Source organism: Melanotaenia boesemani, chromosome 23 (genome assembly GCF_017639745.1).
Source record: "Melanotaenia boesemani isolate fMelBoe1 chromosome 23, fMelBoe1.pri, whole genome shotgun sequence".
Classification (NCBI taxonomy): Eukaryota; Metazoa; Chordata; class Actinopteri; order Atheriniformes; family Melanotaeniidae; genus Melanotaenia; species Melanotaenia boesemani.
This window is the reverse complement of record NC_055704.1, coordinates 12357378-12376623: the sequence shown is the minus strand read 5'-3', so window position 1 is coordinate 12376623 and position 19246 is coordinate 12357378. Positions and strand designations below refer to the sequence as shown.

The 19246-nt window shown below is 38.4% G+C and overlaps 1 protein-coding gene across 5 annotated transcripts in view; it reads left to right on the top strand.

The window, feature by feature from the left end:
- The window catches only part of osbpl8 (oxysterol binding protein-like 8), a 77165-nt gene that overhangs the window by 42260 nt on the left and 15659 nt on the right, over positions 1–19246 (top strand). For 3 of the 5 annotated variants that reach the window (XM_041978039.1, XM_041978040.1, XM_041978037.1), the window contains exons 3-5: positions 893–929; positions 3007–3177; positions 17928–18001. In XM_041978039.1, the coding sequence (XP_041833973.1) occupies positions 893–929; positions 3007–3177; positions 17928–18001 (282 nt within the window). Of the gene's footprint in view, positions 1–892; positions 930–3006; positions 3178–10553; positions 10903–17927; positions 18002–19246 lie in introns of those variants that run through there. The other 2 variants (XM_041978041.1, XM_041978042.1) reach the window with 2 other exon arrangements.

Genomic DNA, 19246 nt, shown 5'->3' with positions numbered 1-19246 from the left:
AAAAAAAACAAAAACAAAAAACACTAATTGCTTGATCCGGATCTGCAGGTCATAGCTGGTCAAGCTGGGAACTGGCTGGAAATCAGTCACCAGCTAAGTTGATTAGTGCATCACTAGTGAATTTCCAAACCAAACATCACCCTATTTGCAAGGCAGTTAATCCTTTCAGTCATGTTGCAAGTGAGATGTGATTATTAGATGTATTTCACATTAAAATATCTTTATGAGATCATTTAGGACATTTCTGTTCCCTGACAAACAGTCCAATTACTGGACTCAGTCATAATAAAAAAAAATTGCTAGGGGATGTATTAGCTTAAGCAGCTTAACATAATCTGTTATTTTCCAGCTTTAGCTGCTTTAGTTGATATAGATGAAACAATAATTATCAGGTTAAAATGTAAACACTCAGTCCATGGTGTTGCACTTGTTACACTGTTGTGTTAATTTGTGTACTGCCATTCCCATCCAACCCACTGCCTCTGTGTGCTGCCAGTTTTGTTTTAAGTTGTGTCTTTTATTAAGATTTTGGTTGAACTAATGTCTGTTTTTTTCGTTGTTTTTTTTTTTTTTCTTGTCTCTTGTCCTCTTGTTTTTGTTTGTTTTTTTTCCCCTATATTTTTTATTTATTTTCCCGTTGGCTACAACCTCTTCTGCTGCTGCCGTTGCTGATGCTGCCCACTGTCGTCAACCATGCTGCATGCAAACCTACCACTGCCAACATCTGGTCAACAACACACGATGGACGCTCCTCTGCCTTCAAAAACTCCTGACACTCTTTTTCTAAATTCCTGCCGCACTCTTTCTTGTCCTCTCTGCACCCCCACCCTTCCAATTATCATTTTTCCTTCCTCTTTTTCTTTTTCTGCCTCCACTCCTTTCCCCCTGCTAGCACCATGCAGAGTTGAGAGAGCATCATGCCACTGCCGGTAAGCCAACCTTTCAGAGGAACAGCAAAGAGCAGAGGGCCAGGACTGATCTTTAGGGCTAGATGGAAAATAAAGGAAGGCTTGTATTTTAATGAGATAATAAAAGCTAATAGAAATAACCACTTTTCAACACAGGCAAATATTTCTGTTTTTCAGTTATTAGCACTTTAGCTATTCCTCCAAAGGTCTCTTTTTATTATTGACATATTTTCAAAAATGAGTAATAAATGTTAGTAAAACTTATTAAATTCATTATTGTGATTATTTTAGGTTGACTGTAAAGAATACCATCTAAAAGCAGCTTTAACAGGTGTTCTCTTCGCTGTTCTGAAAATGTATTTTTTTTTTAATTGTTCTAGTTGGTGGTTAGTTTCGTGTTAAAGCAAAGTGTGTCACTATGCCCCATAAATGTGGCTTCATTGTCCTCTTTTCTACCATTTCCTTTCAGGTGTTTGGTAGGGGGGTTTTAGCATGCCATAGATGTTGAATGGCTTTAAATAACTTGTCAGACTCAGACCTGAAACCTTTTGAGAGGTCTATACATCTTGGCATGAGGATACTTTATGCATTGCAACTGCACAGAGACAACCAACCCCATTAACCAACATGATTTGGAACCTGATTTTGATCTAAATAATGTAATTTTGTGGTTAAGATAAAAATGGTTCATGGCACCATGTTTAAAAGTCAGTTGACTTGGCAAATTAGATAAAGGAAGTAAATAATATTTTTTATGAATCCCAGCAGGAACTTCAGGAAAATCAGACATAAGAGTAAGAATAAATCAAATATCCTACAAATAAAAGCAGTGCTAGATATGTGTGTCAACATGGGATTAAAATGGAATTCCAGATCCTCACCATTATTACCAACCTCACCAGCATATCTGCAGAACATAAAGTACTGTTTGAAAATCTGAACAACAACCTAAATTGTGCTGTAGTTAATGTGTAGATGGTTGTGCAGTTTACACATGAAAGAGCACCAAGAACACACACAACATAAAGAAGTGGACATTGTAGAGTTTTTCGGACAACTTAGCCAAAGCTCAGGAAGGTTAGAGGTAATTGCAGCAGTTATTGCTCTTTTTTTTACAAAAACTCTTACAGTGTGAATGACATTAACTGCTTTCATATTAGGATCCACAGCCAAATATATCAATTAGACATCGGCAACTGTGTGCCAGACTTATACCCCATGTACTGGAGTTAGGGTGTACTAACTACTTGCTTTTTTTTCTAAATATAATGAGGACAAAAACTATAAACCATCTGTTTATCACATGTATTAGTGTTAAAAATTAACATGTGGAAATATTAGAAATTGTTAACACTGGCTCATAAGGACATTTTATCACCTGCAGGAGCCAAAGTTATGCTTGGGTGTGTTATATATATTGATATGATAACCAGCAAGCTTCCAGCCATGATAATAAGATGATAATGTGGCGACACAAGACCTCTGTGTGCGAATACTAATAAGAAAAAAGTCACATAATGAAGATAAGAATATGAGCTTCTCATTATAGATGCAGATTGAACTATACCCACTAAAAAGAGAGGGGATTCAAAGCATTCAGGTTACTTTGCTTTATAACCTAATCTGACAGATGTGGAAGAATAAATAAATAAAATAAAAACAGTAAATCTTATCTTTTGTGTTTGATCAGTAGGATTTTATATCTAAAAATGTTCAGTTCCAAGATGCGTTTTTATACCCATTCAATTTCTAAAATGGGCTCCCAGTGTTTAGCAATAACATCTCCGCTTGTTTTATTAGCAGCAGGTAAAGAATGATAAGGGACAAGCTTATATATTCAGGTCATCAGCCCCCATGAAACACCTTTTTTCCCCCAATCATAAGGAATGGATGAAAACAGATGTTATGTAAGTCATCAAAATGGGTTATGAAACAGGGCTGCGCCTAACAGATGCTCCACAAGAGGGCTGTCTGTAGATGTTCTCTATTTGAAGTAAGATGGCATCATGTCCTTTCGTTTTATCTCTCTCTTCCTTTGCCACATTTCTCCCCCTCTACCCCTCCTTCCCGCTTCCCTGCTGCCTCTCTCCATCTCTAGCTGCCGTAGTGTGCAGTGATGACACCGTCCTTCTGACCCCAGGCAGGATGAGCCAGCGCCAGGTGAAGGAGAGGGACAAGGAGAGAGAGAAGGAGGCGGGCCTCCAAACACCCAACAGGGAGCACATTGCCACCCCTTCTTCCCTCAGCCCAGGGGTCAGCTACAGCCATGGTAAGATTAATCTGCCTTTACAATGCCTATCTACTCTTTCTTTTATTACTTTCCGGAACGTTACAGGAAACTTCGAGACATAGAAACAAGCATGTGACAGGGTAATAAAATGAATAGATTAACACATAAACTTATAAAAAGGCAGTTATGACCTCATAGTCCTCATTTCTGAGTAGATAAAGACTAAAAAGGCTCACATAAAAAACAGATTAAGCGTCTTTGTTCAGGTCTTTCCAGCTTTCAACCACTAAAGTCACAGCTGATTACTGAGAGCATAAGATGTTTTAAATATAAACAAGCTGTATTAAATATCCACACCTGTCCATTTACACACACACTACAGCTTTGGTTCGGTTTGTGTACCACTCAAGTCCAAAAAGAGTTGATGCTGTATACTCTGAGCCTCTTAACTCCTATAATCCTGCTTGTTTTGCCTTTCATGTTTTGTTTTTCCAAATTTATGTTAAAGACAGTTTAAAGGCCAAGAGTTTTACTTGACCTGGGTCAGCTATCAGCGTTAGGTTTGGTCTTTGTATTTTCTCAATCTTGTGTCACAGTTTGAGTCACTCTCAGTCTGTTTAGTCTGCATTCTTCAAATCACTCAGCTCATTGTGTGAAATCCAGTTTCAGCTTTGAATTTGCATTAAGCTGTTTGCATTGATGCCATCAGAACTTTCAAGATCTGTCACATAAATATTCATCACTCCTGTGTTTTTAGTTGGGGGCAGTGTCATTCTGGTATATTATTTCCCAAAGATAAAAGTCTATACATCAGGACAGGAACGTATCAAACAGAGGATGAAATTGGAGTACATTTCACCTGGGTCTTACATAAATACTTAAGCTTCTTGTGCTTGTGTTACAGCACCCTCATGTGGATTTTTAAAAGATTACAGAATGAAGTCAAGTTTACACAGAAAATAGTTGTTTGGTTACCTACACAGCACATTTCTGTGTATCAGCATGGGAGACATACATCCAACACACAGATATAAAAAGCGCTTTCATTTGCTTTTGACAATAGGGCCCTTTTAAAATCTGTTTTATTTTTCCCCAAATTGCATCTTTTTACATTTCCTCACTGAATTCTGTTTTACACTGTAACCTTGTGTTTTCCAGGAATGTGTCTAATCATGTGATGGCTGTATAAAATTTTATTAGATCAATAAGAAAATATATTTATAATAAGATCTTATTATTTTGGCTCTAAAGAGTTCTTCATAAATTCATAATCACATGATTCCCTGCTGTGCAAAAGCTGGTCCACCTGTTGTGTTCTTGTGGTGTCTGGTACATACGGAGCTTTCAGGGGGTCGTTGGGGTGTTCTTCAAGTTGTTCCTGAGCAGTTTTCCCAAGATGTAGGGAGCTCTGCCTTGCTGCGTTGGGGCCCTGGGGTGCATGATTTGCAGCACTGTTTGGATGGTTGGTAAATAATATACACATGAAGGTTGTTTTTTTTTTTCCATCACCAGAACTTGTTTATAAAAACATGATGGATGTTGTTTGCTTGATCCTTCACTGGTTTTAATGCTTATCACAGATCTGTGTATATTTAAATATTTAAAAATATTTAGAGTTTAAGTGCAGTTTCTGACCACTAGAGGAAGTTATTGTACCAATGAATTCGGCAACTGCCTCTGTGTGATGGTACCTGCAGAAATACTCAGTGCATCATGTGTTAAATTGTCCTTTTGTAAGAGCTCCCTACATCATTAATCATTTTTACAGCTAATAAAATCTTAGTCTTTATTACTGCTTAAAAACTTTCAGACTTTTGCTTCCATCTTTACTCATTATGTATGTTTATATCATCATAAAAATCTGCCTCCATGTTCTAAACTTGAAGACTGAAGTTAAAGATCTCCTACATATATTAATGTGGCACCAGTCTAGCACCATTCCCGACCATTTATGGTATCATATCTGACAACTTCCTGAAAGAATGCTGTACGCCATTGTGATTCACCAGCAGCGAACCTAAAGGCTTAAGAGGCTCTTTAGCTGTCCTCACAATCTAATCATAACTGCATCTGCCTAACAAGATTTGGAAAGATTCTGTTTCTCTGAATCTCCACTCATTAGAGTCCTAAATTGGTGTCTATGGCAACTGATTTTAAGTCCAAAAACAAAACCAGTTTGGATGACTTGTCTTCAGTCAGATTGATTTGTCTTTCTTTACCTCCTTTTTATTTTCTTTGTTAGATTTAAAAATGAAGTTAAATCATTATTTAGTGTTCAGTTTTGCAGTCACAAACTGTTGACTGTTAGAGTGACGCAAGATTTCTAAAGTCGAGAATTGGACCATAGGAGTTGCGAAAATTCGCAGCTAATGTGTGAAGATATCTCGATGTTTTATTTTAAGTGATGTTCCTTAGCTCGGCTTTTGTAAAACGGGTGTCACATAATAAATAACAAGCGTGATTTCTAGAGGATAATTCTCCCAAAGCCTTTTGAAACATAATTACATCTGATTGCACCCCAGCAGTGAAGTCCCTGACTACCCCACCTGATAGATTTGAATACACAGTAATCTCTTTACAAGGCATGTGGTACAGAAGTTCTGTTTACATGGGATTGGGTCAGTAATAATTTCCCCTGTTTCCTTTCAAAACAGATTTACAAATCATATATTTTATTAGAAAATGTAAGCTATAGCTATAAATAACTTTGCATGCAATTAGCTCATTTAAAGTGTAATACCTGGAAACATTAGTGCTCATCTCCAGTGTAATATAATTGTGTACCATAGTACATACAGTCTGCATCAGACTGCTAATGGACACATGCTCTCAAGAACCAAAGACTTATCTTAAATTTCTAAAGGTGCCGTTTCTTTTTGTACCTAGAAGACAAATATGTTTGGACCAGTTACTGACTTTTTGAACCAAGTTAATCTAATGGCACATTTACATGGGCCTGTTTGGTAAGTAAATACTGTTAAAAGGTTGTAAATAATGAGATTACAACGCCGCCGACTGATCAACAGGTGGGGTGGAGGTGGATGGAGAAGTTGTTTTTGTTGTTCTTAATGTGTTGTGGTGTTCCTTGAACCTACGACCTTTGCTTTTTATATAATGATGCCACATTTATTAAAAAAAAGTTAAATCCATCCATTTGCAAAAACTTTCTTCTCACATTACAAATTGAGGATTCCAACAAATCTGCTGATGTTTTTATTTTAATGTTGGGATTATTTGATTTAATCTCAGTTTTGTTGCATCATCACACGTGCAGATAAATCACACGTCTCTTGGTTTGGTTGCTAGAGGAGTCTACTTTCCACTCTGAGCCATTGAGAACAAAAATAAACCAAAGAGGCTGTTTTGACAAGACTTCAATCAGCTTTGAAGCCTCTTCGTCAGCTTGACCCCTTTACAGGTGAACAGATAACAAGTAGAGAATGCATGTCATTTAGTGTGAGGAAAAGGGTTGTTATTTAAAGAAGAAGACAAAAGAGTGAAGAGGAAGACTGTTTAAATGTGTCAGAAGAAAGTGAGTTTAACAGTTGGTAGAATTGAAAAGCAAAGGAGCATCAGAGCAGGTAGGGTCAGCATGGATTTAAGATCAGCTGCAGGGATTATGGCCTGTTAGACGGAGTTAACAACATGGAGGGGGTTGGTCTTATCTACACCCTCAGCCACTGCTGATCCAGTGTCCCTTCTTCCACCTACACTCTCATCCAATGAGTGGCTGAGTCTTGGGATGTCTGAGCTCTAAGAGTTACTCTTTCTCACTGCAAAGATAGGTACCAAACATCATAAAAAAGCCGTGGGTGCACAGGAGGACATGATGGAGTATATATCTCTGTTTCAGTGCCTGAGCTCTGCTCGGACAACCGAAGGTTTTGGTGGACGCATGACTTGGGTGGTTTAAGTATGATACTGGAGATAAAACTGCTGCCTGCTGTTGGTGTTTGGATATTTCCTTTTAAACATTATCCTAAAGGAAAGCAAGGTATGGTGTAAAGGAATGCCACTTGTCAATGTAGCGGTCATCGATGAACCAGAGAAAGCAGCAGTTTAGCAGGATAGCTTCTACGCACTTGCATAAACTCCACAGGTCTGTGCTCTCTGTTTGCTTTCCCTATTGTGCTGTTTATAAGTATGTTTTCTATGCAAGATCTTCTCTTGAGGACAGAAGGAAGTTCACACCACCATTAAATGTAAAATGGACTAAAAGAAGACCCTTTTATTCTTTATGTTGATTCAGTGTATCTGAGATGGAAAGAGTAGAGCTGAAGATGCCCATAGGCAAGTGTTTTAAAAAGCCTCTTTGTTCCAAAGCTAATCCCAAGCTTACAGTCTCCATGTTGCCTTTATATAGGACTACAGATTTTCCTCTGCATGTGACCTACTGTTTGCAGCGTATATCACTTGCACTGTGGTGTCAGATGAATCGTAGCTTGTGGGTTGCTGTGTCATGGTTGCACTGCTCTATGGGCACAGAATCCACTGTCAGACATGTGATTCCTAAGGCATTGTTTTTGGAAGTTTCCCAGTGTTGTCAAACACATTTACTCATGTAAATTACTAAAAAGCAAGATTATTCTCTTCATATGCATTTGGATTTTGTGTTCCAGATGACACTTTCATGTTAGAAGCTTTATAGCTGATGTAAAGAAAGTCATTTTTAGAATACTCACCATCTTAGCTTAGCTTCTTAGCATGCTAAACATTTCTAATTAGCATTAAACACATAGTATAAGCTAAGATTTGGGAAGAAAGAACTTAGATTTGCCTTGGTGATTGCATTGGATTAAAAAAAAAAATTCAAGAAAAATAAAAACTTTACAGTTCATTTTAAGGGTCTCACAACTATCTGTTGTAGTTTTCACTCAGATCCTCTATAGTTGGTTGCATTGCAGTCAGTAAGATTCAGCACCTTTGTACCATGGATACTTTAAAATGTCTTTATACTGTAGTTATTGCATTCAATTCAAAGGGATGGAACAACTGACTAGCTGTGCAGTGGGGCAAGAGTTACTAATAGAAATGTTGATATTGTGAAAAATAAGTATCTCTTGGATTATTGTCAATCTCCTGAGCTATAAGAGCTTTTTTACGTGACACTTCATCCAGTCAGTAAAGTGCTAATATTCAAATAATACACTCATATTCAATCATAACTGAATGCCCTGTATGCCCCAAAGATAGGAATGTATCTAAAGGTTAATTTCAGAGTGAAACTCACATATTTATCTGGAGTAGTGAAGGAAAAGGGAGGGTTACAGAGCTCCTTTATTCAGGCCTAGATTTACTGAAAAAATATGTGAAAAATGACCTAGATGGTGGCTATATTTGGAAACTGTTTCTTGAATGCCTGTCAAATACTATTGGTGCAGCAGAAAAAGGACATTTCCTCTACAATCAGGTTAATTAGGTCTGGGATATGAATTATACATGCAGAACATCTAATTAACTGTTTTAATTAAAGCCCATCTGAGTAAGACGGGAGGAGTCATACAGGGATCAGTTACCTCAGGGACATTAATTTTGGTAGGGATTTGCTCCTATTTGTTCAAGCTATCTTGAAGCATTTAAAATGACAAAATGCAAAATGTTTTTGGTTGGACTGACATGAAACCATGAGCAATGCAGTTCAGCTGACAGAAAAGGGAAGGAGGCCAAGGACTGCAGAGGGCCGATAATGAGCCTCACAGATTTGGTTTCAAAGATGAGGCCCAAGGCCAAGCTTGTTCGTTGCTGTTATTCGCTTCTAACGTCCTTGATGTGTGTGAATGGACACCATGTTGTCACTTTTTATGAACCATCCAGATGACCCGTATCATCTGTGGTGTCCTTCTGGACACATACGTCACAAGTTTTCCTTTCACTGCAATCAAACATGGAGCGTTATAGGTGCAGGCAGTGTGCGAACAAATGGAATTACTCACAAGCTTTGAGCCTGGGTATAAAAATATCTAAATGTACCAGCTTTTTTTCTTGGTTTGGACAACATTCTTCCCCAAAATACGGCTGAATTTGTACCAAGGAGGACACATTTGTAGGAACTGAGTCCTAAGTGCATCACAGATTTCTGCTAATGTAGTTATTTGTTGTCAGTTTCACCTGCTTGCTTAGACAGTGCTTTGGCTTTAGTATTATTTAACTGTTTCCATGAGAAACACATTTTCATTGCAGCATCCATAGATACTTTAATACCACTTTAATACAACTTTTTCTTATCCTGATGTACATCTAGGAAGAACTGCAGGGTCATCTGAACAGTGGTGTAACAACACACTTCTTTCTGTCCTCAACAGAGCTTCTGTTTTGTACTTGTGTGTCTTTACATGTGTGCGTGTATGCTGTCTGATTAAGCGGTTAGGATTAGAAATGCACATAGGTATTCTAAAGGGGCATTGCACAGCTTTTTATGAGGATATCAGTGCAAGCTGCTGTAGGCCATTAACCTCACAATCTCTTGGGAGGCATTCATTCTCATAAATGGTTGCATTCTTGAAGTCTTACGTTCTGCTCCGAGTACCGACAGTATATTTAAAGTTGAGTCTTTGTTGGTTTTTGTTTTGGCTGATAACCAATCACATTTTGGATCTACAGCACAGTAGCTTAAAGTAATGTAATAAAAACACTGAGATGCTCATTCACTGTGGTTTGAAAGGTAAAATAAAACTAATGCTAAAATAATTCCAGTATTGATTAAACTCCATCTGTTAATGAAGATTAAGCTATCTAACCAACACTTTATCATTTGCTGCTTTAAAGTCAGTAACATTTAGACCCAGCAAAACATGTAGTAAATTTCCAACTGATGATTGCAGCATATGGGATAAAATTCAGGGGCAAGTTAAATTTTGGATGGGGTCTTTAGAAACGGTGAGATGAGCAGATTTGATGAACTGCTTTTGAAGAGATGCTGTGTCAACTGGGTTTTGGCTTAAATTGTTACCTTTATGATGTGTTTACGTTATCAGAAGAAGGAGAAAAATGTCAGTAGTCTGTATCTCTTTCCATCATCTATCAATGTGAGAAGAATGAATAATGAAATTTAATTATGCTGTGACAAGAGAATATTATTAATCACTGTAGATGTCACAGACGTGTCACTTTGATGATTAATCCATTGAAATGTGATTCAAAAAAGCAGTGAATTTTTCCTTCGAGTCTAAGACAATGAATAAAATTGTAGCTGAGAAATTCAGCTGTAGTAGAAGATGAAGGCTTTTTTTCCCAAGCTAAGATCAAGCCTCCCCTCCCATCCGGAGCAGAGGGAGTAGGTGGAGCTCAGCTTATTCGTTATTAAGTACTTACAGGCTCTCACTCACAGAGCAGCGAGAGAGGATGTGAGGGAGAGAGGGGCAGTCATCTGAAGGAAGCATAGAGGAAAGCAACATACTGCAATGGTGCAAAGCCTGATCTCTGAGCTACTGCGTGTGTGCTTCTTTTTTGTTTGTGTGTGTGTGTTGCTTGATTATTCACTGGCACACTAGTAAGGTGAATCGGACCGTTTTCCCATCACCCTTCAACCTTCCACCCTTAAGTTTTCCTCGCCGCTCCCCCTACCCCCTCCTTCCTTACCCCCCTCACCCGCTGAGGGAGCGTCCACCGGCCCCATGATGAAGGAGGAGGGCCTGCTGAGTCGTCGCCGTTTTTCCACATGCGGCGGGACAGCATCAGTTCGACCTCCGCACCCAGACGGACGCAAGCTCATCCGCAACGCCTCCTTTGGAGGCTATAACGACCTGTCACCCATCTCACTGCCAGGTGGGTGCACATTGGTGTGGATGGAGTCATTAGCAGTCCTTGTTTTACCAAAAGATCCCTGATATAGTGATGGGACTTCTATTAAGAGCTTGTGCTCACATGCTAAGAAGACACACATAGTTGTTCTCTTCCGCTCCTTGGATCAGCTGGCTGTCCGTTTCTTGCACTAGAAACAGAAAAAAGGAAGTCAAACTATGTAAATAGCACAAAGTTGTCTGGACTCAAAAAGATTTGGGGCAGCACACAGGATGGATGCCCTTTGGGTTTCGAATAATTTGTCACTTTGACTAACATGCTGTATTTTATGGTCATGTCAGTATAATGAGCTGTTTAAAACAAAGAAAAGAAATAAAGTGTACTTATGCATGCATGTTTATAAATCTGGTTTATAAATCATGTTTATTGTCAGATAAAGCGGGTTTATCTTTGATCTCAGGGTCAGAAGTGCTTGGAGCTGTTGTAAAGGAATATATAGAGGGCAGAGTGATTAGGAGGGAGAAGGTAGTACCCTTAAATAGCAACAAGATCAAGCATGCAGCTGTATAAAAAAAATATAAGGTTTAGAGTTTATAATCATTTGTAGCACATGTATGTTGCTTGTTCTTGGTTATGTGCTCACAAGTGTGTCAGCAAATGCAGCGAAGAAGCCTGGATGTAAACAGACTCTGCTGTTTTGTTTAGAACAAGACAGATTTCAGAGGTTAAACGTGCTTGTGCAAACTGTGCCGATGCAGGGCTCAGACATCAGCTTAGCTGGTTTAGTTTTACAGGGTCCAGTGATACCTCTGTGAAAGTGCAGTGATTATCCTCATTTTTTTTTAAAAAGTGCACCTAATCCTGCAGAACATCCAGGATTAAATCAGTTTAGTGTTCATTTGTGGAATTGCTGCCTGTGTGATCTTCTCTTTGTTCATCCGGCTGAAAAGGCTACAAACCTGGAGGCGGACAGCTGGCAACCACTAGAGCTTTTAAAGAGAGGATGTCCCCTGCTCCACCTTTACAGATGACTATTTTTAACTCTCATAAACCCTGAAAAGGCTGAATGTGCACAAACATTGTTTTCTGGCCCCACTTTAATGCAGCATTTATGACTTTCATGGCCTGCTGCAACCTCTGCTGCTCCGCGGTGTGCGGCTCAGCGCTTAAAGGGGGAAGAAAGCGTTCACCGTCATCTTTCTCTTCGCAGGCTTTTTTCAATGTCTGGGGATTTGCTCTGGTGACCTCTTGGCCACGAGCCCCCTTCTTTCCCCTCTTAAGTATCACCTCCTCCAGCTATACAAATATCTTGAGCTGCAAGACAGCATCTGAGTCATGGTATTCTTCTCAGCTTCCGGCCCTGGCTCATTCATCCTTATTTTGGACTAACATTCAGCTAACAGCTGCTGGCTTTTAGAGCCACTGCAGGAGACGGCTGGTGCAGGCAGGTTACCTATCTCCCTGCTTCTTTTACACCCACATGTTGCCACGTCTGCTGTAGAAGTTTATTGAAGCTGTGTTACTTTCAAAATATAGATAGTATCAAGGGCAGCTTGATACAGCTATATTTATTTATTAACATTATTTATTACATTTATTAAACATTTATTTGAAAAACTGAGCAGTCATTAGATGGCAGCTTTGGTTACATGAGTGTTTTCAAGACTCTGCTCAGGTTGCATTGGCGAGCTGGTGAAATGATGTCATGAAGTGCAACAGCTTTATTATTAGTTTTATATTAAATGCGTGTTTGGGGCTGCTGTTTATACAAGCTGAGCATTTTCCTTTATTATTCCCAAAATGAGCAAAAACGATGACTTTGGTTGCAAGTTTGCTACCAGGTGACTTTGTCATCTCTTTTGGTTTATGACATACATTACTCTTTTTATTTTTACCTGAGACAGCTCACATTATTTCAGGCAAGCTAAAATATAAATAGATCACCCACAGAAAGAAACAGCCACAGTAATACAAGCGTCCTATTCTTTGCAGACAAGTCTTGTGTGAAATATCACTCCATCATCAGTCTGCTTCCCTGTGTGCAACACAATAAGCATGCAGTCTATTTAATGTGGCTTAACCCACCTTATTTCAGTTATTTGTTTTTGCAACCTGCATAAGAAGCAGGTTTGAAAGTTTGGAACAATTTTAGTTAGTTTTGGAGTTACTACTATCTAACATATTTGCCAAGGTCTGGGCATTTTGAACTGCGTTGTTTTCTCATGTTACTTCTGTGGCCACAGAAAGAAATAGATTTTTAGACTGACAATGCAGGCTTTGTGAAACCAATAAGAGGAGGAAAAAAAGCTGCAGCCTTGTGATCAGCATGACCTGCAGTTATACATGTCTGTACAATTAAAGCGGAACCCTGCTGTTTTTACCCATAGATGAAAACCTAGCCTGAGAAAACCTTTGCAGTATATCATGACCATGCTGCTGCTTTTTCTTTCCCCTCTTGGTTGATGCAGGCCATTTTTAAGCTTTCATGGCACACATGTTTCCCACAGTAGCAGGTTTTCCCCTCCACTTGTTCTCGGCTCACCTGTTGCCATGGCAGCCTCTGTATTTCCTATAAAATGCATGACAAGCAGTTTCAAAACATGAGGTGCTGCTTTTTTTTTGTATTAATCTTGTTTTTCAGCAGTGTGAGTCTTGAAAGGGTCTAAATTCATCTTTGGTCTTGTACAAGTCTTGATCCATTCTTTTAGGTCACATTTTTGAATGTGAAAAAGTAGTTTCAAGTTTAGATTACCATTTTATTTATTTTGCTTATAAAATGAAACACGTTCTGTATTTTCTCCCTTGATGCACATCATGCTTCTGTTGATGCAGACTGTTTTCACTCTGCAAGGGAGATTATAAATGTGGAAAAGATTCAGTTAACAGCATGCAGCTTTTCCTGTCTCCTTGCTGTTTAAGTCCCTTCATTACTTCCTCTCCCCGGTCTGTAATCTTTGATGCAGTGAGATCATTGCAGTTTTTTTTTTTTAAAGGGAAACGTAAGTCTGCAGTGGGATGTGATTCACCTACAACTTAAGCTGTACACACAAACCCACACATATAGTAAGAACACGATTTAGAGATGTGTTTCTTGTCGGATGTTGGATTTCTGTGAAATGTTGTTTTTTCCAACCACTCATGCATATATGGTACTTCAGTTTTGAAGCCCTTACAAGTAGCTTTGAAGGATTAATAACATAACATGTTGCTGATCTATTTTCTCTACATTAAAACGGCGCTTTTAAGAAGGACGACCTTCCCATCAGTCATAAAGCACTTCGCTTAGACGAGTAATTGTAGATTGAGGAGAAATGTAAATGCAGGTAATTGAAGATGTTGGCTCAAAGGTCAACTTTTAATACAAAGTCTGCCAGGATGAAAGACAGTGGATATGTCAGAGGCAATGCTATGACTTCAGTGTTCGGGGGAAAAAAGCCACATTGATTTTGGATTAATCGATGAGTGGATGAAAAAGCAGGTCTTTGATCGGAGACTAGACTCTGACCTCAGTCAGCTCCTGTGGCATCTGTCAGCTCTAATGTCGCCATTAGCTATATGAGAGTAGCAAAAAAATTGAAGATATTTGCCAGTTCATCCTTGTTTCTAAAAAAAAAGAAACTTAAGGGGATAATCTAAGAGGAAATTGTACAACACTAAAATCTGATGTTGTAGTAATACTCCTCCATTGCAGCCAGTTGACAGAACTGTAAATACGTTTTGATATGAAGTAGGTCTAAGCGATATTTCTTTGGCTTCATCCAGCTACACAATGTGTCAGTGTTTGAAATCTTCTCTATAACATTGTAACTGCTGAATTCAACATTATCATAAATAAAAAGACACTGTAAAAAGGAAAAATAAATCACAATAAACTCAACTTTAGCTATCTTTTTTGGATCCCCTTTTCCCTTGAACAGGTTTATATTTTGTCCTTTTATAATAAAAATGAAAAGCCTGGTGTTTTCTTATTTACACAATGACATGTCCCTACAAGCTGTGTCGTGCATGACTTGTAGAGACATGTGCGTTGAAAATTATGTTGCATCAACTATGCGACAAAAGACAAACATCTGCATTTTTAAAAGTTCCCAGGGTGGAAACATTTACTCTCCAGTGAGAAGCAGCTGGAAAGGTTCTCCTGCTCCAGTGTACTAAGAACTGGGGAACTCGAAAGATGAACGATTAGAATATCTTGTCATTGTAGTTATTTATAAGGCGTCCCATATTTGGCTAGTTAACACTCGTTAACTAGCAGGGTTTCCTAGATGGGTGGAGGAGTGAGCTGCCTGTCAGCTGTGAGTGAGAGAAGTTAAACTACAAAGAAAATCACATGTAGATGCTTAAATCAAGTATATTTGTTATATCGCCTAGTCCTAATATGAAGTATAACTTATCTGTTTGAAATGGGGGGTGTAACAAAATCTGCATCAATACATTAAATCAGCGATTCAACTGTGTCGATCCAAACTATAAATATCATTCAAACAGTAGTCATGTGTGGGTGCATAGGACAGAACATCTGACATTAGCTTTGTTTTAACAATCAAAGTGTCTTATTGTAACATAAGCTTATAGTTTGATATTCACAAGGTCTGTTTATGTTTTGTGATTTGATGTGAGTATAAGTGATTGTTATTGTTAAATCAGCGTGTGATATCGTCTCGTATCTTGCTGGCTCCTGACTCAAATCGAATCAAATTGTTCATTGTCATCCATTGAAATGATATAATATAGTCTCATGTTAAAATTCTTAATTTATACCTCTGATTTTTGAGAGATGTATAAAATTGTGTTTCAATATGATTGGAAATGACCAATCAGAGCTGATTTGAACAAATTCTAGTTTAACATGACACTTTATTTATTCTAACAACAACTTTCATTTTTCTTTAAGAGCTCAGTGTCACATAACGTGACATAAATTGGATTAAAGCAACAGTATCGTGGATGTGAACTAACCATTGTCCTTTTTTATTTTTAGGTTTTTAATAGTATGTCTGCAATTTTTTCAGCTCTTATAAAGGCGGATCAGGCTTAAAGGGAAGTTGTTTTCCAGATGAAGTTCCCTTGAAGATGCACCACAAACAGTCAAAATAATGTACCATTGAAATTAAGGCTACTTTAAAGCATAGACGTTCAAAAAAACAGGAAACAGGAAGGCAGTTACAGGCGTCTGCTTTCTTCTTGCACACAGTATCTCATTCAGTGCTTCCGTGTTGATGTGGAAAACATAAACAGTCTTCCTGTTGTGATGTTAACAGACTGGACACTGATTAAAATTATAAAATGGAGCTGTATTAAAGTAGACAAGGAAATTGTTTCCACTGCAAAACTTCACTTTAAGGGCATGAATTCTAGTCATTTTTATGGAAGGGCTAGGTAAAATAGAGTGAGACTACCACTCATTAATGCTTTCAAGAGGAATGTTTTCAAAATAGTCGTTGACCTGCAGATGCACCCTTTGTTTATCTTTGGAAGATATCTTTGGGGTGAAAAGTGTTTCAAGACATGACAAGTTTCTCAGAGTAGATCCCCTTAAGACAAAAACACACTCCTGGCTTTGTCATTTCTCTGTATTGCTGTTGTTAACATTTAATGCAACACCAGGATGAAAAGATTTTTTAAGGCAGCTGCTAAAAGATTTTACTAAAAAATGAAGATAGGTTAATTAAAAAAAAAAAATTCAGTAAGAAATCCATTAAATATCCAGCAGCCACGATGTCTGCATCACATAAGGTTCAACAGAGCACAGCTTGTTTGATCGCTAATGGATAGCCAAGTAATTTGTGTCTTGAGTCTGAACTGCTGCCATTTGCTGCAGCTCTCCCACCCTCTCTGTTCTGGATGACAAACATCACGTTTGGAAAGAAAACTCTGCAGTGGCTCCTTCACTCTCTCAGCTGAATACTGATCTGTGGTCAGCTATGAAAAATTTACAGTCTCTGTCAGCTTAAAGCCACCAAAAGTGTCACCAACTGCTGGGACCTCAGCGGGAGAATCTGTTGCTTGATTTTGAGTAAATGGTTGAAGTGGATGAAATGTTTCTTTCTGGTTTGGGTCCCCTCTAACATATTCTATTAACATTCATCTCATGTTCATAGTCCTTTTTGCATCTTCACCTGGTCGTTTTGGGATTTTCTTAGTTGAATATTCTTTGTTTCAGATTCACTTTTCCTCTGTTGGGCTCAGTTTAGATCAGACGCTTGCAGCAGGTGGCAGCTTGTTGCCTTTCAGACTGTGGTTTGTTTCCAGTTGCACCCAAGGACAATGTGCTCCTGTAATGTGATTCCAGTTGTCAGGTCAGACATTTGGACAAGTGTGTGAGGAGGCACACAAGTGGAGCAAAATCTATAATCAGCTGTCAGATAATTAAATTGTTGCCTTGAGAATCTTTTTCTGAGAAATTTATTTGTGATTTTGCTTTATCAGTGGTTTGCAACGAAATAAAAACCTATATTCCTCCTTATGTCTTCTGGTTTAACATAAAAAACTGCACATTACTGTTTACTATACAGCCAATAAGAGGGTCTTATTAAGGGTCTTTATAAGGTCTAATTAAACCAGATAAATCACATTATTTTTTCTGCATATTCAGTTTTCTTCAGAAGTCTTAAAATAATTTAGTTTGTTCTCATCAGGATGTAAATAACAATTCATTTAACCCTTCTTTTCTGAAGCTGAATATGTTGTTTTTAATATTCGAGTAGTTCAAATTATAAAACTATTATTCAGTTGCCAGAATATTTTCCCTTCATGTGACACAGATTTAATCCAAACACTCCTCCTGACAATTTCAGAGGCAGGTTGGCGCTGCAAAAATCACAGGATTAGAGATGTGGAAAGGTGTGGAATAATCCCTTTCCTCCTCATTACTTGTTTACACTGCATCTGTTTGCTAAAAACACTGATGGAAAATGTTGATCTGGGTCAGTATCTGCTGGGGAAAAAACAAAACTAAACAAAAACTGGTTCATTTTGGTAGGTTGAAGCAGAAACAATGTCCTCCAGGGAGACACTGATGGACTGAGCATTTCCTGTTTTTCTCCCAGGTTTCGAGAGAGGGAAGGAGGAGCTCTTGCCTCTGCCTTTAAAAGAGGACTCAAATTCCATATCCAAGAGCAAGGTAAGGAAAAGTGCTTACCTGATGTGCTGTGATGGCTGAGAAGAAATGACTCTAGGTTTTAATGTGTGTTGTAAATGAGAATTGCTGCACGTCTCCTTTCCTTTTTTTTTTTTTCTTCCTCTTTTTGCCTCAGGCATAAGAAAGCCTACATTGAGATGACTCATGCATCACACACACTGTGCTACATCAAACATTAATCAACCAGAATTATAACCCCTCCCTTCTTTCAAGTTAGCTCAGTGTGGAGGAGGCCCGTCTCGTTTATCTGTCTTGTTTGTCTGTGCAAAAGTGGGTGTCTGAGTCACAGCAGAGATGGAAATCCTTTGAAATTTTTGTTTGGATTCACAAGTCTGCTGATGAGACTGTATAGATTTGAATGCTCTTTACATTGTGTCTGCTATTTGTCATTGTTTTTCCACTACAAACACAAAACAAGAAGCTTGCCTCATACTGACAACAGATGAGCCTCTTTCTGACAGCTGCAATACAGCGAGACCTCGGTGTGTTACACAATCTGTCAAATAAGACAGTTCAGTGAATATCATGCTCTTGTAAAAGAATTACTGTTAGACGTAGTCCAGCTGCAGGCCTGCTTCAGGTTTATAAGAATGGTTAGCTCTGCAGAGCTTCTGTGTTTTTTTTCTTCCATAATGAACTGCTGGTTATTTTAAACTTAAACAGACCGTTTCAGCGTTGTCGCCATCGTACCATGACAACCAACAACATTTTGTGTCCAACCACTCATCTCTCTGTCCTTGTTCGGATCATTGCTATCCGACGTGTCATAGTTTTCTACTCAGGATTAGACGGTTAGAACAGGGCAAGTTTCTGCCAGTATGTTTGGTTACTTGACAGGAAAAAAAAGATTTACAACTTGAAGCACATGCTCTCAACTCGTTGGGAATGATTGATTGAGAAACCTTGATAAAATATACCAGCGAAGAACTAAACAAGTGCCTGAGCTTGTTTAAAACCAATACACGAGGAAAACGTGCCTATGATAACATTTGCAGAATAGAAGATTAATTACAGACTAAACTAACAAGCAAGTGATTACAATGAAAACAACTCAGTAAAACCAGATCGTGGCTAAAGGCACCTGCAGAGTTCACAATAAGCCACATTATGCAAAAGATTCCAGACTATGATACCTGGTGCATTATGGATGGGCTATTCACTATGGTGTGTATTAATATGTCCACTAGTTTGCTGTTCACTTTGAAGTTTCAATTCCTGTTATTATTT